The sequence below is a fragment of the Onychostoma macrolepis genome, chromosome 01 (assembly GCF_012432095.1).
Source record: "Onychostoma macrolepis isolate SWU-2019 chromosome 01, ASM1243209v1, whole genome shotgun sequence".
NCBI classification, from domain to species: Eukaryota; Metazoa; Chordata; class Actinopteri; order Cypriniformes; family Cyprinidae; genus Onychostoma; species Onychostoma macrolepis.
Genome location: NC_081155.1, coordinates 17,466,955 through 17,481,051, shown reverse-complemented (window position 1 = coordinate 17,481,051; position 14,097 = coordinate 17,466,955). Strand labels below are relative to the sequence as shown.

Genomic DNA, 14,097 nt, shown 5'->3' with positions numbered 1-14,097 from the left:
ATTCAGAAGTTACAGCTGTTGATGTTGTTGGATCGCTCGTTGTTGTAAATGTGGTTGATGAGGCTGTAGTCGTGGTTTCCGCTGTTGTACTCTCTGAAGTTGTAGGCATTGTTGTTGAAGTAAGAGTTGTGGATTCAGAAGTTACAGCTGTTGATGTTGTTGGATTGCTCGTTGTTGTAGATGTGGTTGATGAGGCTGTAGTTGTGGTTTCGCTGTTGTACTCTCTGAAGTTGTAGGCATTGTTGTTGAAGTAAAAGTTGTGGATTCAGAAGTTACAGCTGTTGTTGTTATTGGATCAGTCGTTGTTGTAGATGTGGTTGACGAGGCTGTAGTCGTGGTTTCTGCTGTTGTACTCTCTGAAGTTGTAGGCACTGTTGTTGAAGTAAGAGTTGTGGATTCAGAAGTTACAGCTGTTGATGTTGTTGGATCGCTCGTTGTTGTGGATGTGGTTGATAGGCTGTAGTCATGGTTTCTGCTGTTGTAATCTCTGAAGTTGTAGGAATTGTTGTTGAAGTAAGAGTTGTGGATTCAGAAGTTACAGCTGCTGATGTTGTTGGATCGCTCGTTACTGTAGATGTGGTTGATGAGGCTGTAGTCGTGGTTTCAGCTGTTGTACTTTCTGAAGTTGTAGACAGTGTTGTTGAAGTAATAGGTGTGGTTTCTGTACCCACAACTGTGGTTGTGGGAATTTCAGTAATTGACAATACTGTAATTGCTGATGTTGTTACAGGTGCAGTTGTTTCTGAAGACGTGGGCAAAGTTGTTGAAGTAAGAGTTGTGGATTCAGAAGTTACAGCTGTTGATGTTGTTGGATCGCTCGTTGTTGTGGATGTGGTTGATAAGGCTGTAGTCATGGTTTCTGCTGTTGTAATCTCTGAAGTTGTAGGAATTGTTGTTGAAGTAAGAATTGTGGATTCAGAAGTTACAGCTGTTGATGTTGTTGGATTGCTCGTTGTTGTAGATGTGGTTGATGAGGCTGTAGTCGTGGTTTCTGCTGTTGTAGTCTCTGAAGTTGTAGGCATTGTTGTTGAAGTAAGAGTTGTGGATTCAGAAGTTACAGCTGTTGATGTTGTTGGATCACTCGTTGTTGTAGATGTGGTTGATGAGGCTGTAGTTGTGGTTTCCGCTGTTGTACTCTCTGAAGTTGTAGGCATTGTTGTTGAAGTAAAAGTTGTGGATTCAGAAGTTACAGCTGTTGTTGTTATTGGATCAGTCGTTGTTGTAGATGTGGTTGACGAGGCTGTAGTCGTGGTTTCTGCTGTTGTACTCTCTGAAGTTGTAGGCACTTTTGTTGAAGTAAAAGTTGTGGATTCAGTTACAGCTGTTGATGTTGTTGGATCGCTCGTTGTTGTGGATGTGGTTGATAAGGCTGTAGTCATGGTTTCTGCTGTTGTAATCTCTGAAGTTGTAGGAATTGTTGTTGAAGTAAGAATTGTGGATTCAGAAGTTACAGCTGTTGATGTTGTTGGATTGCTCGTTGTTGTAGATGTGGTTGATGAGGCTGTAGTCGTGGTTTCTGCTGTTGTAGTCTCTGAAGTTGTAGGCATTGTTGTTGAAGTAAGAGTTGTGGATTCAGAAGTTACAGCTGTTGATGTTGTTGGATCACTCGTTGTTGTAGATGTGGTTGATGAGGCTGTAGTCGTGGTTTCTGCTGTTGTAGTCTCTGAAGTTGTAGGCATTGTTGTTGAAGTAAAAGTTGTGGATTCAGAAGTTACAGCTGTTGTTGTTATTGGATCAGTCGTTGTTGTAGATGTGGTTGACGAGGCTGTAGTCGTGGTTTCTGCTGTTGTACTCTCTGAAGTTGTAGGCACTTTTGTTGAAGTAAAAGTTGTGGATTCAGTTACAGCTGTTGATGTTGTTGGATCAGTCGTTGTTGTAGATGTGGTTAATGAGGCTGTAGTCGTGGTTTCCGCTGTTGTACTCTCTGAAGTTGTAGGCACTGTTGTTGAAGTAAAAGTTGTGGATTCAGAAGTTACAGCTGTTGATGTTATTGGATCAGTCGTTGTTGTAGATGTTGTTGATGAGGCTGTAGTCGTGGTTTCTGCTGTTGTAGTCTCTGAAGTTGTAGGAATTGTTGTTGAAGTAAGAGTTGTGGATTCAGAAGTTACAGCTGTTGATGTGGTTGGATCGCTCGTTATTGTAGATGTGGTTAATGAGGCTGTTGTCGTGGTTTCCGCTGTTGTACTCTCTGAAGTTGTAGGCACTGTTGTTGAAGTAAAAGTTGTGGATTCAGTTACAGCTGTTGATGTTGTTGGATCGCTCGTTGTTGTAAATGTGGTTGATGAGGCTGTAGTCGTGGTTTCTGCTGTTGTACTCTCTGAAGTTGTAGGCACTGTTGTTGAAGTAAAAGTTGTGGATTCAGAAGTTACAGCTGTTGATGTTATTGGATCAGTCGTTGTTGTAGATGTTGTTGATGAGGTTGTAGTCGTGGTTTCTGCTGTTGTAGTCTCTGAAGTTGTAGGCATTGTTGTTGAAGTAAGAGTTGTGGATTCAGAAGTTACAGCTGTTGATGTTGTTGGATCGCTCGTTATTGTAGATAAAGTTGTAGTGAGTTCCGTTGTTGTGAGTTCAAGTGACGTTGTTGGTACAGCTGTAGCAGTGGAAGGTTCAGTTGTGGTTGTGGATGCAGCATTTGTTGTTTCTGCTGCAGTTGTCGTTTCTGAAGATGTAGGCATGGTTGTTGAAGTAAGAGTTGTGGATTCAGAAGTTACAGCTGTTGATGTTATTGGATCAGTCGTTGTTGTAGATGTTGTTGATGAGGCTGTAGTCGTGGTTTCTGCTGTTGTAGTCTCTGAAATTGTAGGAATTGTTGTTGAAGTAAGAGTTGTGGATTCAGAAGTTACAGCTGTTGATGTGGTTGGATCGCTCGTTATTGTAGATGTGGTTAATGAGGCTGTTGTCGTGGTTTCCACTGTTGTACTCTCTGAAGTTGTAGGCACTTTTGTTGAAGTAAAAGTTGTGGATTCAGAAGTTACAGCTGTTGATGTTGTTGGATCGCTCGTTGTTGTAAATGTGGTTGATGAGGCTGTAGTCGTGGTTTCCGCTGTTGTACTCTCTGAAGTTGTAGGCACTGTTGTTGAAGTAAAAGTTGTGGATTCAGAAGTTACAGCTGTTGATGTTGTTGGATCGCTCATTGTTGTAAATGTGTTTGATGAGGCTGTAGTCGTGGTTTCCGCTGTTGTACTCTCTGAAGTTGTAGGCACTGTTGTTGAAGTAAAAGTTGTGGATTCAGAAGGTACAGCTGTTGATGTTATTGGATCAGTCGTTGTTGTAGATGTGGTTGACGAGGCTGTAGTCGTGGTTTCTGCTGTTGTACTCTCTGAAGTTGTAGGCACTTTTGTTGAAGTAAAAGTTGTGGATTCAGAAGTTACAGCTGTTGATGTTGTTGGATCAGTCGTTGTTGTAGATGTGGTTAATGAGGCTGTAGTCGTGGTTTCCGCTGTTGTACTCTCTGAAGTTGTAGGCACTGTTGTTGAAGTAAAAGTTGTGGATTCAGAAGTTACAGCTGTTGATGTTATTGGATCAGTCGTTGTTGTAGATGTGGTTAATGAGGCTGTAGTCGTGGTTTCGCTGTTGTACTCTCTGAAGTTGTAGGCACTGTTGTTGAAGTAAAAGTTGTGGATTCAGAAGTTACAGCTGTTGATGTTATTGGATCAGTCGTTGTTGTAGATGTTGTTGATGAGGCTGTAGTCGTGGTTTCTGCTGTTGTAGTCTCTGAAGTTGTAGGAATTGTTGTTGAAGTAAGAGTTGTGGATTCAGAAGTTACAGCTGTTGATGTGGTTGGATCGCTCGTTATTGTAGATGTGGTTAATGAGGCTGTTGTCGTGGTTTCCGCTGTTGTACTCTCTGAAGTTGTAGGCACTGTTGTTGAAGTAAAAGCTGTGGATTCAGAAGTTACAGCTGTTGATGTTGTTGGATCGCTCGTTGTTGTAAATGTGGTTGATGAGGCTGTAGTCGTGGTTTCCGCTGTTGTACTCTCTGAAGTTGTAGGCACTGTTGTTGAAGTAAAAGTTGTGGATTCAGAAGTTACAGCTGTTGATGTTATTGGATCAGTCGTTGTTGTAGATGTGGTTGATGAGGCTGTAGTCGTGGTTTCTGCTGTTGTACTCTCTGAAGTTGTAGGCACTGTTGTTGAAGTAAAAGTTGTGGATTCAGAAGTTACAGCTGTTGATGTTATTGGATCAGTCGTTGTTGTAGATGTTGTTGATGAGGTTGTAGTCGTGGTTTCTGCTGTTGTAGTCTCTGAAGTTGTAGGCATTGTTGTTGAAGTAAGAGTTGTGGATTCAGAAGTTACAGCTGTTGATGTTGTTGGATCGCTCGTTATTGTAGATGTGGTTAATGAGGCTGTTGTTGTACTCTCTGAAGTTGTAGGCACTTTTGTTGAAGTAAAAGTTGTGGATTCAGAAGTTACAGCTGTTGATGTTGTTGGATTGCTCGTTGTTGTAAATGTGGTTGATGAGGCTGTAGTCGTGGTTTCCGCTGTTGTACTCTCTGAAGTTGTAGGCATTGTTGTTGAAGTAAGAGTTGTGGATTCAGAAGTTACAGCTGTTGATGTTGTTGGATCAGTCGTTGTTGTAGATGTTGTTGATGAGGCTGTAGTCGTGGTTTCTGCTGTTGTACTCTCTGAAGTTGTAGGCACTGTTGTTGAAGTAAAAGTTGTGGATTCAGAAGTTACAGCTGTTGATGTTATTGGATCAGTCGTTGTTGTAGATGTTGTTGATGAGGTTGTAGTCGTGGTTTCTGCTGTTGTAGTCTCTGAAGTTGTAGGCATTGTTGTTGAAGTAAGAGTTGTGGATTCAGAAGTTACAGCTGTTGATGTTGTTGGATCGCTCGTTATTGTAGATGTGGTTAATGAGGCTGTTGTTGTACTCTCTGAAGTTGTAGGCACTTTTGTTGAAGTAAAAGTTGTGGATTCAGAAGTTACAGCTGTTGATGTTGTTGGATCGCTCGTTGTTGTAAATGTGGTTGATGAGGCTGTAGTCGTGGTTTCCGCTGTTGTACTCTCTGAAGTTGTAGGCATTGTTGTTGAAGTAAGAGTTGTGGATTCAGAAGTTACAGCTGTTGATGTTGCTGGATCGCTCGTTATTGTAGATAAAGTTGTAGTGAGTTCCGTTGTTGTGAGTTCAAGTGACGTTGTTGGTACAGCTGTAGCAGTGGAAGGTTCAGTTGTGGTTGTGGATGCAGCATTTGTTGTTTCTGCTGCAGTTGTCGTTTCTGAAGATGTAGGCATGGTTGTTGAAGTAAAAGTTGTGGATTCAGAAGTTACAGCTGTTGATGTTATTGGATCAGTCGTTGTTGTAGATGTTGTTGATGAGGTTGTAGTCGTGGTTTCTGCTGTTGTAGTCTCTGAAGTTGTAGGCATTGTTGTTGAAGTAAGAGTTGTGGATTCAGAAGTTACAGCTGTTGATGTTGTTGGATCGCTCGTTATTGTAGATGTGGTTAATGAGGCTGTTGTTGTACTCTCTGAAGTTGTAGGCACTTTTGTTGAAGTAAAAGTTGTGGATTCAGAAGTTACAGCTGTTGATGTTGTTGGATCGCTCGTTGTTGTAAATGTGGTTGATGAGGCTGTAGTCGTGGTTTCCGCTGTTGTACTCTCTGAAGTTGTAGGCATTGTTGTTGAAGTAAGAGTTGTGGATTCAGAAGTTACAGCTGTTGATGTTGCTGGATCGCTCGTTATTGTAGATAAAGTTGTAGTGAGTTCCGTTGTTGTGAGTTCAAGTGACGTTGTTGGTACAGCTGTAGCAGTGGAAGGTTCAGTTGTGGTTGTGGATGCAGCATTTGTTGTTTCTGCTGCAGTTGTCGTTTCTGAAGATGTAGGCATGGTTGTTGAAGTAAGAGTTGTGGATTCAGAAGTTACAGCTGTTGATGTTATTGGATCAGTCGTTGTTGTAAATGTGGTTGATGAGGCTGTAGTCGTGGTTTCCGCTGTTGTACTCTCTGAAGTTGTAGGCATTGTTGTTGAAGTAAGAGTTGTGGATTCAGAAGTTACAGCTGTTGATGTTGCTGGATCGCTCGTTATTGTAGATAAAGTTGTAGTGAGTTCCGTTGTTGTGAGTTCAAGTGGACGTTGTTGGTACAGCTGTAGCAGTGGAAGGTTCAGTTGTGGTTGTGGATGCAGCATTTGTTGTTTCTGCTGCAGTTGTCGTTTCTGAAGATGTAGGCATGGTTGTTGAAGTAAGAGTTGTGGATTCAGAAGTTACAGCTGTTGATGTTATTGGATCAGTCGTTGTTGTAGATGTTGTTGATGAGGCTGTAGTCGTGGTTTCTGCTGTTGTAGTCTCTGAAATTGTAGGAATTGTTGTTGAAGTAAGAGTTGTGGATTCAGAAGTTACAGCTGTTGATGTGGTTGGATCGCTCGTTATTGTAGATGTGGTTAATGAGGCTGTTGTCGTGGTTTCCACTGTTGTACTCTCTGAAGTTGTAGGCACTTTTGTTGAAGTAAAAGTTGTGGATTCAGAAGTTACAGCTGTTGATGTTGTTGGATCAGTCGTTGTTGTAGATGTGGTTAATGAGGCTGTAGTCGTGGTTTCGCTGTTGTACTCTCTGAAGTTGTAGGCACTGTTGTTGAAGTAAAAGTTGTGGATTCAGAAGTTACAGCTGTTGATGTTGTTGGATCGCTCATTGTTGTAAATGTGTTTGATGAGGCTGTAGTCGTGGTTTCCGCTGTTGTACTCTCTGAAGTTGTAGGCACTGTTGTTGAAGTAAAAGTTGTGGATTCAGAAGGTACAGCTGTTGATGTTATTGGATCAGTCGTTGTTGTAAATGTGTTTGATGAGGCTGTAGTCGTGGTTTCCGCTGTTGTACTCTCTGAAGTTGTAGGCACTGTTGTTGAAGTAAAAGTTGTGGATTCAGAAGGTACAGCTGTTGATGTTATTGGATCAGTCGTTGTTGTAGATGTGGTTGACGAGGCTGTAGTCGTGGTTTCTGCTGTTGTACTCTCTGAAGTTGTAGGCACTTTTGTTGAAGTAAAAGTTGTGGATTCAGTTACAGCTGTTGATGTTGTTGGATCAGTCGTTGTTGTAGATGTGGTTAATGAGGCTGTAGTCGTGGTTTCCGCTGTTGTACTCTCTGAAGTTGTAGGCACTGTTGTTGAAGTAAAAGTTGTGGATTCAGAAGTTACAGCTGTTGATGTTATTGGATCAGTCGTTGTTGTAGATGTTGTTGATGAGGCTGTAGTCGTGGTTTCTGCTGTTGTAGTCTCTGAAGTTGTAGGAATTGTTGTTGAAGTAAGAGTTGTGGATTCAGAAGTTACAGCTGTTGATGTGGTTGGATCGCTCGTTATTGTAGATGTGGTTAATGAGGCTGTAGTCGTGGTTTCGCTGTTGTACTCTCTGAAGTTGTAGGCACTGTTGTTGAAGTAAAAGTTGTGGATTCAGAAGTTACAGCTGTTGATGTTGTTGGATCGCTCGTTGTTGTAGATGTTGTTGATGAGGCTGTAGTCGTGGTTTCCGCTGTTGTACTCTCTGAAGTTGTAGGCACTGTTGTTGAAGTAAAAGTTGTGGATTCAGAAGTTACAGCTGTTGATGTTATTGGATCAGTCGTTGTTGTAGATGTTGTTGATGAGGCTGTAGTCGTGGTTTCCGCTGTTGTACTCTCTGAAGTTGTAGGCATTGTTGTTGAAGTAAGAGTTGTGGATTCAGAAGTTACAGCTGTTGATGTTGTTGGATCGCTCGTTATTGTAGATAAAGTTGTAGTGAGTTCCGTTGTTGTGAGTTCAAGTGACGTTGTTGGTACAGCTGTAGCAGTGGAAGGTTCAGTTGTGGTTGTGGATGCAGCATTTGTTGTTTCTGCTGCAGTTGTCGTTTCTGAAGATGTAGACATGGTTGTTGAAGTAAGAGTTGTGGATTCAGAAGTTACAGCTGTTGATGTTATTGGATCAGTCGTTGTTGTAGATGTTGTTAATGAGGCTGTAGTCGTGGTTTCTGCTGTTGTAGTCTCTGAAATTGTAGGAATTGTTGTTGAAGTAAGAGTTGTGGATTCAGAAGTTACAGCTGTTGATGTGGTTGGATCGCTCGTTATTGTAGATGTGGTTAATGAGGCTGTTGTCGTGGTTTCCACTGTTGTACTCTCTGAAGTTGTAGGCACTTTTGTTGAAGTAAAAGTTGTGGATTCAGAAGTTACAGCTGTTGATGTTGTTGGATCGCTCGTTGTTGTAAATGTGGTTGATGAGGCTGTAGTCGTGGTTTCGCTGTTGTACTCTCTGAAGTTGTAGGCACTGTTGTTGAAGTAAAAGTTGTGGATTCAGAAGTTACAGCTGTTGATGTTATTGGATTAGTCGTTGTTGTAGATGTGGTTGATGAGGCTGTAGTCGTGGTTTCTGCTGATGTACTCTCTGAAGTTGTAGGCACTGTTGTTGAAGTAAAAGTTGTGGATTCAGAAGTTACAGCTGTTGATGTTATTGGATCAGTCGTTGTTGTAGATGTTGTTGATGAGGCTGTAGTCGTGGTTTCTGCTGTTGTAGTCTCTGAAGTTGTAGGAATTGTTGTTGAAGTAAGAGTTGTGGATTCAGAAGTTACAGCTGTTGATGTTGTTGGATCGCTCGTTATTGTAGATGTGGTTAATGAGGCTGTTGTTGTACTCTCTGAAGTTGTAGGCACTTTTGTTGAAGTAAAAGTTGTGGATTCAGAAGTTACAGCTGTTGATGTTGTTGGATCGCTCGTTGTTGTAAATGTGGTTGATGAGGCTGTAGTCGTGGTTTCTGCTGTTGTAGTCTCTGAAGTTGTAGGCACTGTTGTTGAAGTAAAAGTTGTGGATTCAGAAGTTACAGCTGTTGATGTTATTGGATCAGTCGTTGTTGTAGATGTGGTTGATGAGGCTGTAGTCGTGGTTTCTGCTGTTGTACTCTCTGAAGTTGTAGGCACTGTTGTTGAAGTAAAAGTTGTGGATTCAGAAGTTACAGCTGTTGATGTTATTGGATCAGTCGTTGTTGTAGATGTTGTTGATGAGGCTGTAGTCGTGGTTTCTGCTGTTGTAGTCTCTGAAGTTGTAGGAATTGTTGTTGAAGTAAGAGTTGTGGATTCAGAAGTTACAGCTGTTGATGTTGTTGGATCGCTCGTTATTGTAGATAAAGTTGTAGTGAGTTCCGTTGTTGTGAGTTCAAGTGACGTTGTTGGTACAGCTGTAGCAGTGGAAGGTTCAGTTGTGGTTGTGGATGCAGAATTTGTTGTTTCTGCTGCAGTTGTCGTTTCTGAAGATGTAGGCATGGTTGTTGAAGCAAGTTGTTCTGTAGTTATAGCCATTGTTGTACCTGAAGAATCAGATGAGGTTGGAGCTGATGTTGCTGAGGTTGAAGTGGGAAGTAGAGTTGTGGTTTCTGAAGCTGTATATCCTGAAGTTGTCGACTCCGTTGATGAAGCACTGGATTTTTTAAAAGAAAAATATTATACCTTTTAATATATTATTACCTTTTTCAAAAACATGTTTGTATTAGATGAAAAAGTAATGATACATATTTGAAATCCAAACAATCACCTACCCAACTCTAGTTGTAGAATGAATAGCACACCACAAACACACTGTAAAGAGAAACACATTCCTGTAAATTTTTTCATTAATTTTTGTTTATATTTAGCCAAAAACAGAACCATTCCGGAACAAACTGTAGAACATATACTATATTCCATAAATATTCCAGATACATATTCCATTAATATGATAAATTAAACACATTTTACATTTAAAATACTTACACAGGGTGAATAAAATTTTCCTTTTTCCATCCTGCTTAGAAAGAAAAAAACTGCTGAAAGAGAAAACAAGACATTTAGATATTATTTTAATTGTTGTACAATTAGTAATTTTACCCTTCATAAAGGAATATCTACAAGTGAGTAAACTTTCTAATCAGCGATCTGCGTTCCGCACAGAACTAAATAAAAAAACGTAGCAGGATATTTGTGTCTATGGCTGGGCAATGTTGACTTTTGTGACTGGTCATAATACCTGAAGACTCCAGCCAATGAAAATGCTTCTTTATAGGTGCGAGTCCTACTCTTTACAAGAACAGATTGTGAAACCAGACTGCTTCAGGTAGAATTATCTAGGATGAACCGTGATTTTGCCAAAATCTGAACATCTTACTTTTAATCCAGACATACATGCAAGTCTGTTTCAGTTTACAAAAGGTTCTAGCAGTGTAGCCAATAACAGACATATCTTTTGATATCTTGAACGCGTGGCCAATCAGAAGCGTTTAGATTACTCAGTTTTTTGTTGTTGTTGTTGTTTTTATTTTTATTTTTTTCAGTCCTGAGTTGCTGAGAGGATCATTCAGTGCTGATCCTCTCATTATAAAAACAAAAAAACAAACAAAAAAAAGTTTAGACAAGATGTACATAAGACATTCATTGTGCAGTGGAGAGCTGTAACAGAAGTTTGTGAGATGAACTGAGATGAGTCACAGCTTTCCAATGTTTATAAGAGAGTTTGTAAATGTGATATTGATTTTATACAACAGTTCCGTAAACAAGAAGTTGATATTAAGTGGCTTACATCAATCTGACTTTGCTCTATTTTATCAACAAAACTAGTTCCAAACAAAGACACAGCTGAACCACTGCAAATCTCCAAGCAAACGTAGTGGTGTTTCGTTTAGAAATGAATGTGCATTTTTGAAAGAATCTAGTGAGTCAATATTTCAGTCATCCATTCATAAAACAGTCACTCGCTTTGATTATGAATGAATTAGCTGTTTGATCGAATCAAATTTTAATTAAATGCATTCATGCCACCTATGTGCCTCATTAAACAGTGTAAATATATGAAATACCACTTTTGTGTGCTTCTGTGCACCTCTGTAGTGCAAAGATTAATTTTGTTGATACTGATTTCCTTTGGTTGGTAATCTATTTTTCCTGATGTCTGATTTATTTTTTCATAAAAAAAAAAAAAATAATAAAAATTGTAAATATAAATTTATGAATTTGATATTTAATAAGGTTAGAAAAAAGGGCATTACAAAGGCGTCACTGCGAATCACTTTAAGGAGTCAAATATCGCCTCATAATGGGAAGGTTCATTTTTGTGATTGATCGTGGGTGCTCCTAAATTTTTGACTCTGCTCCTATTTTTTTTTTTTTAAATTAAGAGCAAAAGTGCTCATTCTCCCTTTTTTTTTTTTATTAAACTCAAGGGGTCATTAATGATGCTTACATTATCACATGTGCAGATTCCTACACAGTGTATCTTTAATTTTTCCATAATTATCTCCAATCAGATATTCTGTTGAATGTGCCTGTCTCAATACCCAAGAAAACATGGTTTAGAGGAAACATGCAATCAGTTTAATGTTATTATAGATTATAAAGGTTTTCATAATTAAATACATCTGAAATTAATACATTGACCATAATAGTTCTGGAAGGTATGCAGCGGAAAGTATTTGAATATTTACATAATTTATAGATGTAAATGTTCACGTATAAATGTGCTAATACTAATAGGGTCACATTTATTTTATTTTTATTTTTTTGTAAATTTAAAAGAATTATTAATATATACTGTACTTAACTACAGCAGTTATGTTTATTACAATAGTCAGCAAAATGTTATGTCTGTCATGTTATTGATGGCATGAACAGATTGTTGTGTATCGGTTTAAAGACAGAAAAACAATTCATTTTATTTCACATTTACAAGAAAATGAGACCCCACAATTAGTATTCGCACATTTATACATTAATGATTTACATCTTTAGATTACATCATTGCTCAATTTGTCAAAAACAACGGGACAAAATAAAATGTACGAATGCTTTTTTTGATTATTGCAAATGTATATAATTATATACATTTGCATTAATGTTGCAAAGCGAATGTTTATAATTAAATGAAATGCATATACAGATGTCCAGTGTCCAGTGTAACTTTACGCACGCTTTAGAAGACCCTGGATAACAATGCTGCTTCGCAAAAGCGGATGAAACTTTTTTTTTTACCCCCAGTTATATTTGCTTAATGATTTAAAATAAATAAATAAATAAATAAAATAGAAAACATTTTTTTTCTTTATCTATAAAAGAAAAAAAAATTAAATTACAATGTATAGCATTTAAATGTATGCATATATCGATCTCTTGAAACAATATTCATAAGCTCTTTTTAAAATTAATATTTCATTTATTCAGTGGCCTACCTTCTCCCGCTCTTCAAAGTCATAACCATGAATAGCGAACAATATTCCTTATGATAGTCTGTGCACCTCTGTAGTCTCTGCAGTTCTCTATGTGATGCGTTTTCGTTCAAAGTTTTCAGACTGACAAGACAAAATTTGGGCCAGTAAATATATGGTCTGTTGACGTTGTAAGGAAAGGTGTGGTAGTCTAACAGGTGCAGTTTTGGTGACGAGTCTGTGTAGCGTGCACAGCATCTGATTTATGGTCCAACTCTGTCAACAATAAAGGGTGTACCCAGCAAGTTACGTTAAAAAATGCATTTATGTTGTGAAAAGGTTGTGACAAAGTTTTACGTAGGCTACCTCACAGGGTTATTACAGTAAAATTGAAATAATTATAGGATAGAACTGAAAATACAAAATGAAACTGCAAAGGCCAATCATAAAAGGCACATCTTTTAGGCAGTTCCAAACCTCAAATTGCAAAAAAAAAAAAAAAAAAAAAAAAAGGGGGGCCTTTTCTGGCCTCCAAAATAACTCTCTCTTAAACAAGTTTACCTGTTATAAATCTATAAAATTTACATGAATTAAAATAGAGCTATGGTTTCATATTTTTGTTTGTAACTTTAAATTCTATCTGAATCTTAGATGTAAGGTAGGCTATGTGTCCAATAGAATATGACTTTCAAAAACAAATCTTTCATGAAAAAATATATAAATAATATAATATAATATAATATAATATAATATAAATGTATAATATAAAAATATAAATATAATAAAAAATATCTCTCCCCTGAAGTGCTGGGTGCATTTTGTTCAAGAAATATCTTGTCTGTTAAATGAAAAGTGTTGTCACCTGTGCATGTGCACAAAATTGTATTAAATGTAACATTGTCTTAAGGAAGAAGAAGAAGATGAAGAAGATGAAGAAGATGAAGAAGAAGAAGAAGAAGAAGAAGAAGCAGCAGCAGCACTGGGAAAAGCAGCACAACATCTTATCGAAGTCACATGACTTGTACATGGTGTACATCTACGAATTCATTTGGTAAATGTGTTTCATAGTTTATGCACTTCCTACAGAATAAAAAACTCACTTGAAGCAAGCCTGAATTTATACAAAACAAACAAAGCCAACTGTTATGTTTTTCTTTCTAAAAACTCAAATACTGTGGAAAGTTGATATTCTGCAATGGCAAATAGACTTAAACTAGACAAGGAGTTATTGGAGCCATATTTTAGACCTAACTACAGCCTTTGACACTGATGATCACGGTGTTTCTAATGCAGATTTAAACATTCAACTTTTATCCTCCAGGTAAAGTGCTCAACATACCTCCAGTCCAGTCTTGCAGATTTCACACACCTGAACCAGCTAATCAAGCTTCTCAAACGGAAGGCTGCATCTTTGCATCCGTCCTGTCCTTCTGAGACTTCAAGGCTAGAATCCTGCTCAACATTAAAAGCTGGAATGAGATGGGTCTAACAAGGACATATGGATACCTTATACACTAGTCAACGTTTGACGTGGATCAAAACCTTTCATCAAAGTTGTCCTAAAACCACTTTTTTTTGATCCACTTCAAATGTTGACTATAAAAATACTTTCCACAAAAATACTATTAAAATTATAATTTGAAGAATACTTTATATATAAAAAAAAAAAAGTATATTAACTGACTTTCTATTAATGCGGGACTCAGCCTTCCGATCGAGAAGCACGCAAGGTGTTCGGGGTTACTTGAAGACAGGCAAGTGTGTTGGAACAATGTGGGAAATGAAGTCTGCAGGATGATAGCTCCTCGGGAGCAGGGTTGGAGATGGTAAAACTCACAGATCTTGGAACAACTTACAGATCTTGCACATCAGCACCTCCCCCTCTACAGAAAAGGCCTGCATCGGTATAGTGGCATGTGTAGTACTTCACTTATAAGATGAAGCCCCAATGAACATCTCTTTTTCACCTTCCTCTCTCCTATTTGAAG

At 38.5% G+C, this 14,097-nt stretch overlaps 2 protein-coding genes across 2 annotated transcripts; both read right to left on the bottom strand.

Annotated features, from left to right (window-relative positions):
- Positions 1 to 3,544: 3,544 nt before the first annotated feature.
- LOC131539111 (mucin-2-like) lies at positions 3,545 to 6,051 on the bottom strand. The gene has a single exon (XM_058773447.1). The coding sequence runs from the start codon at positions 5,951 to 5,953 to the stop codon at positions 3,545 to 3,547; it is 2,409 nt and encodes an 802-aa protein (XP_058629430.1). The 5' UTR covers positions 5,954 to 6,051.
- A 1,775-nt stretch (positions 6,052 to 7,826) lies between these two features.
- On the bottom strand, positions 7,827 to 12,340 carry LOC131539135 (uncharacterized). Its single transcript, XM_058773485.1, has 4 exons — positions 12,134 to 12,340; positions 9,690 to 9,742; positions 9,476 to 9,515; positions 7,827 to 9,357 (listed from the first exon to the last, which is right to left on the bottom strand). The coding sequence occupies exons 1-4, from the start codon at positions 12,160 to 12,162 to the stop codon at positions 8,118 to 8,120; spliced, it is 1,362 nt and encodes a 453-aa protein (XP_058629468.1). The 5' UTR covers positions 12,163 to 12,340; the 3' UTR covers positions 7,827 to 8,117.
- Between the last annotated feature and the right edge of the window lie 1,757 nt (positions 12,341 to 14,097).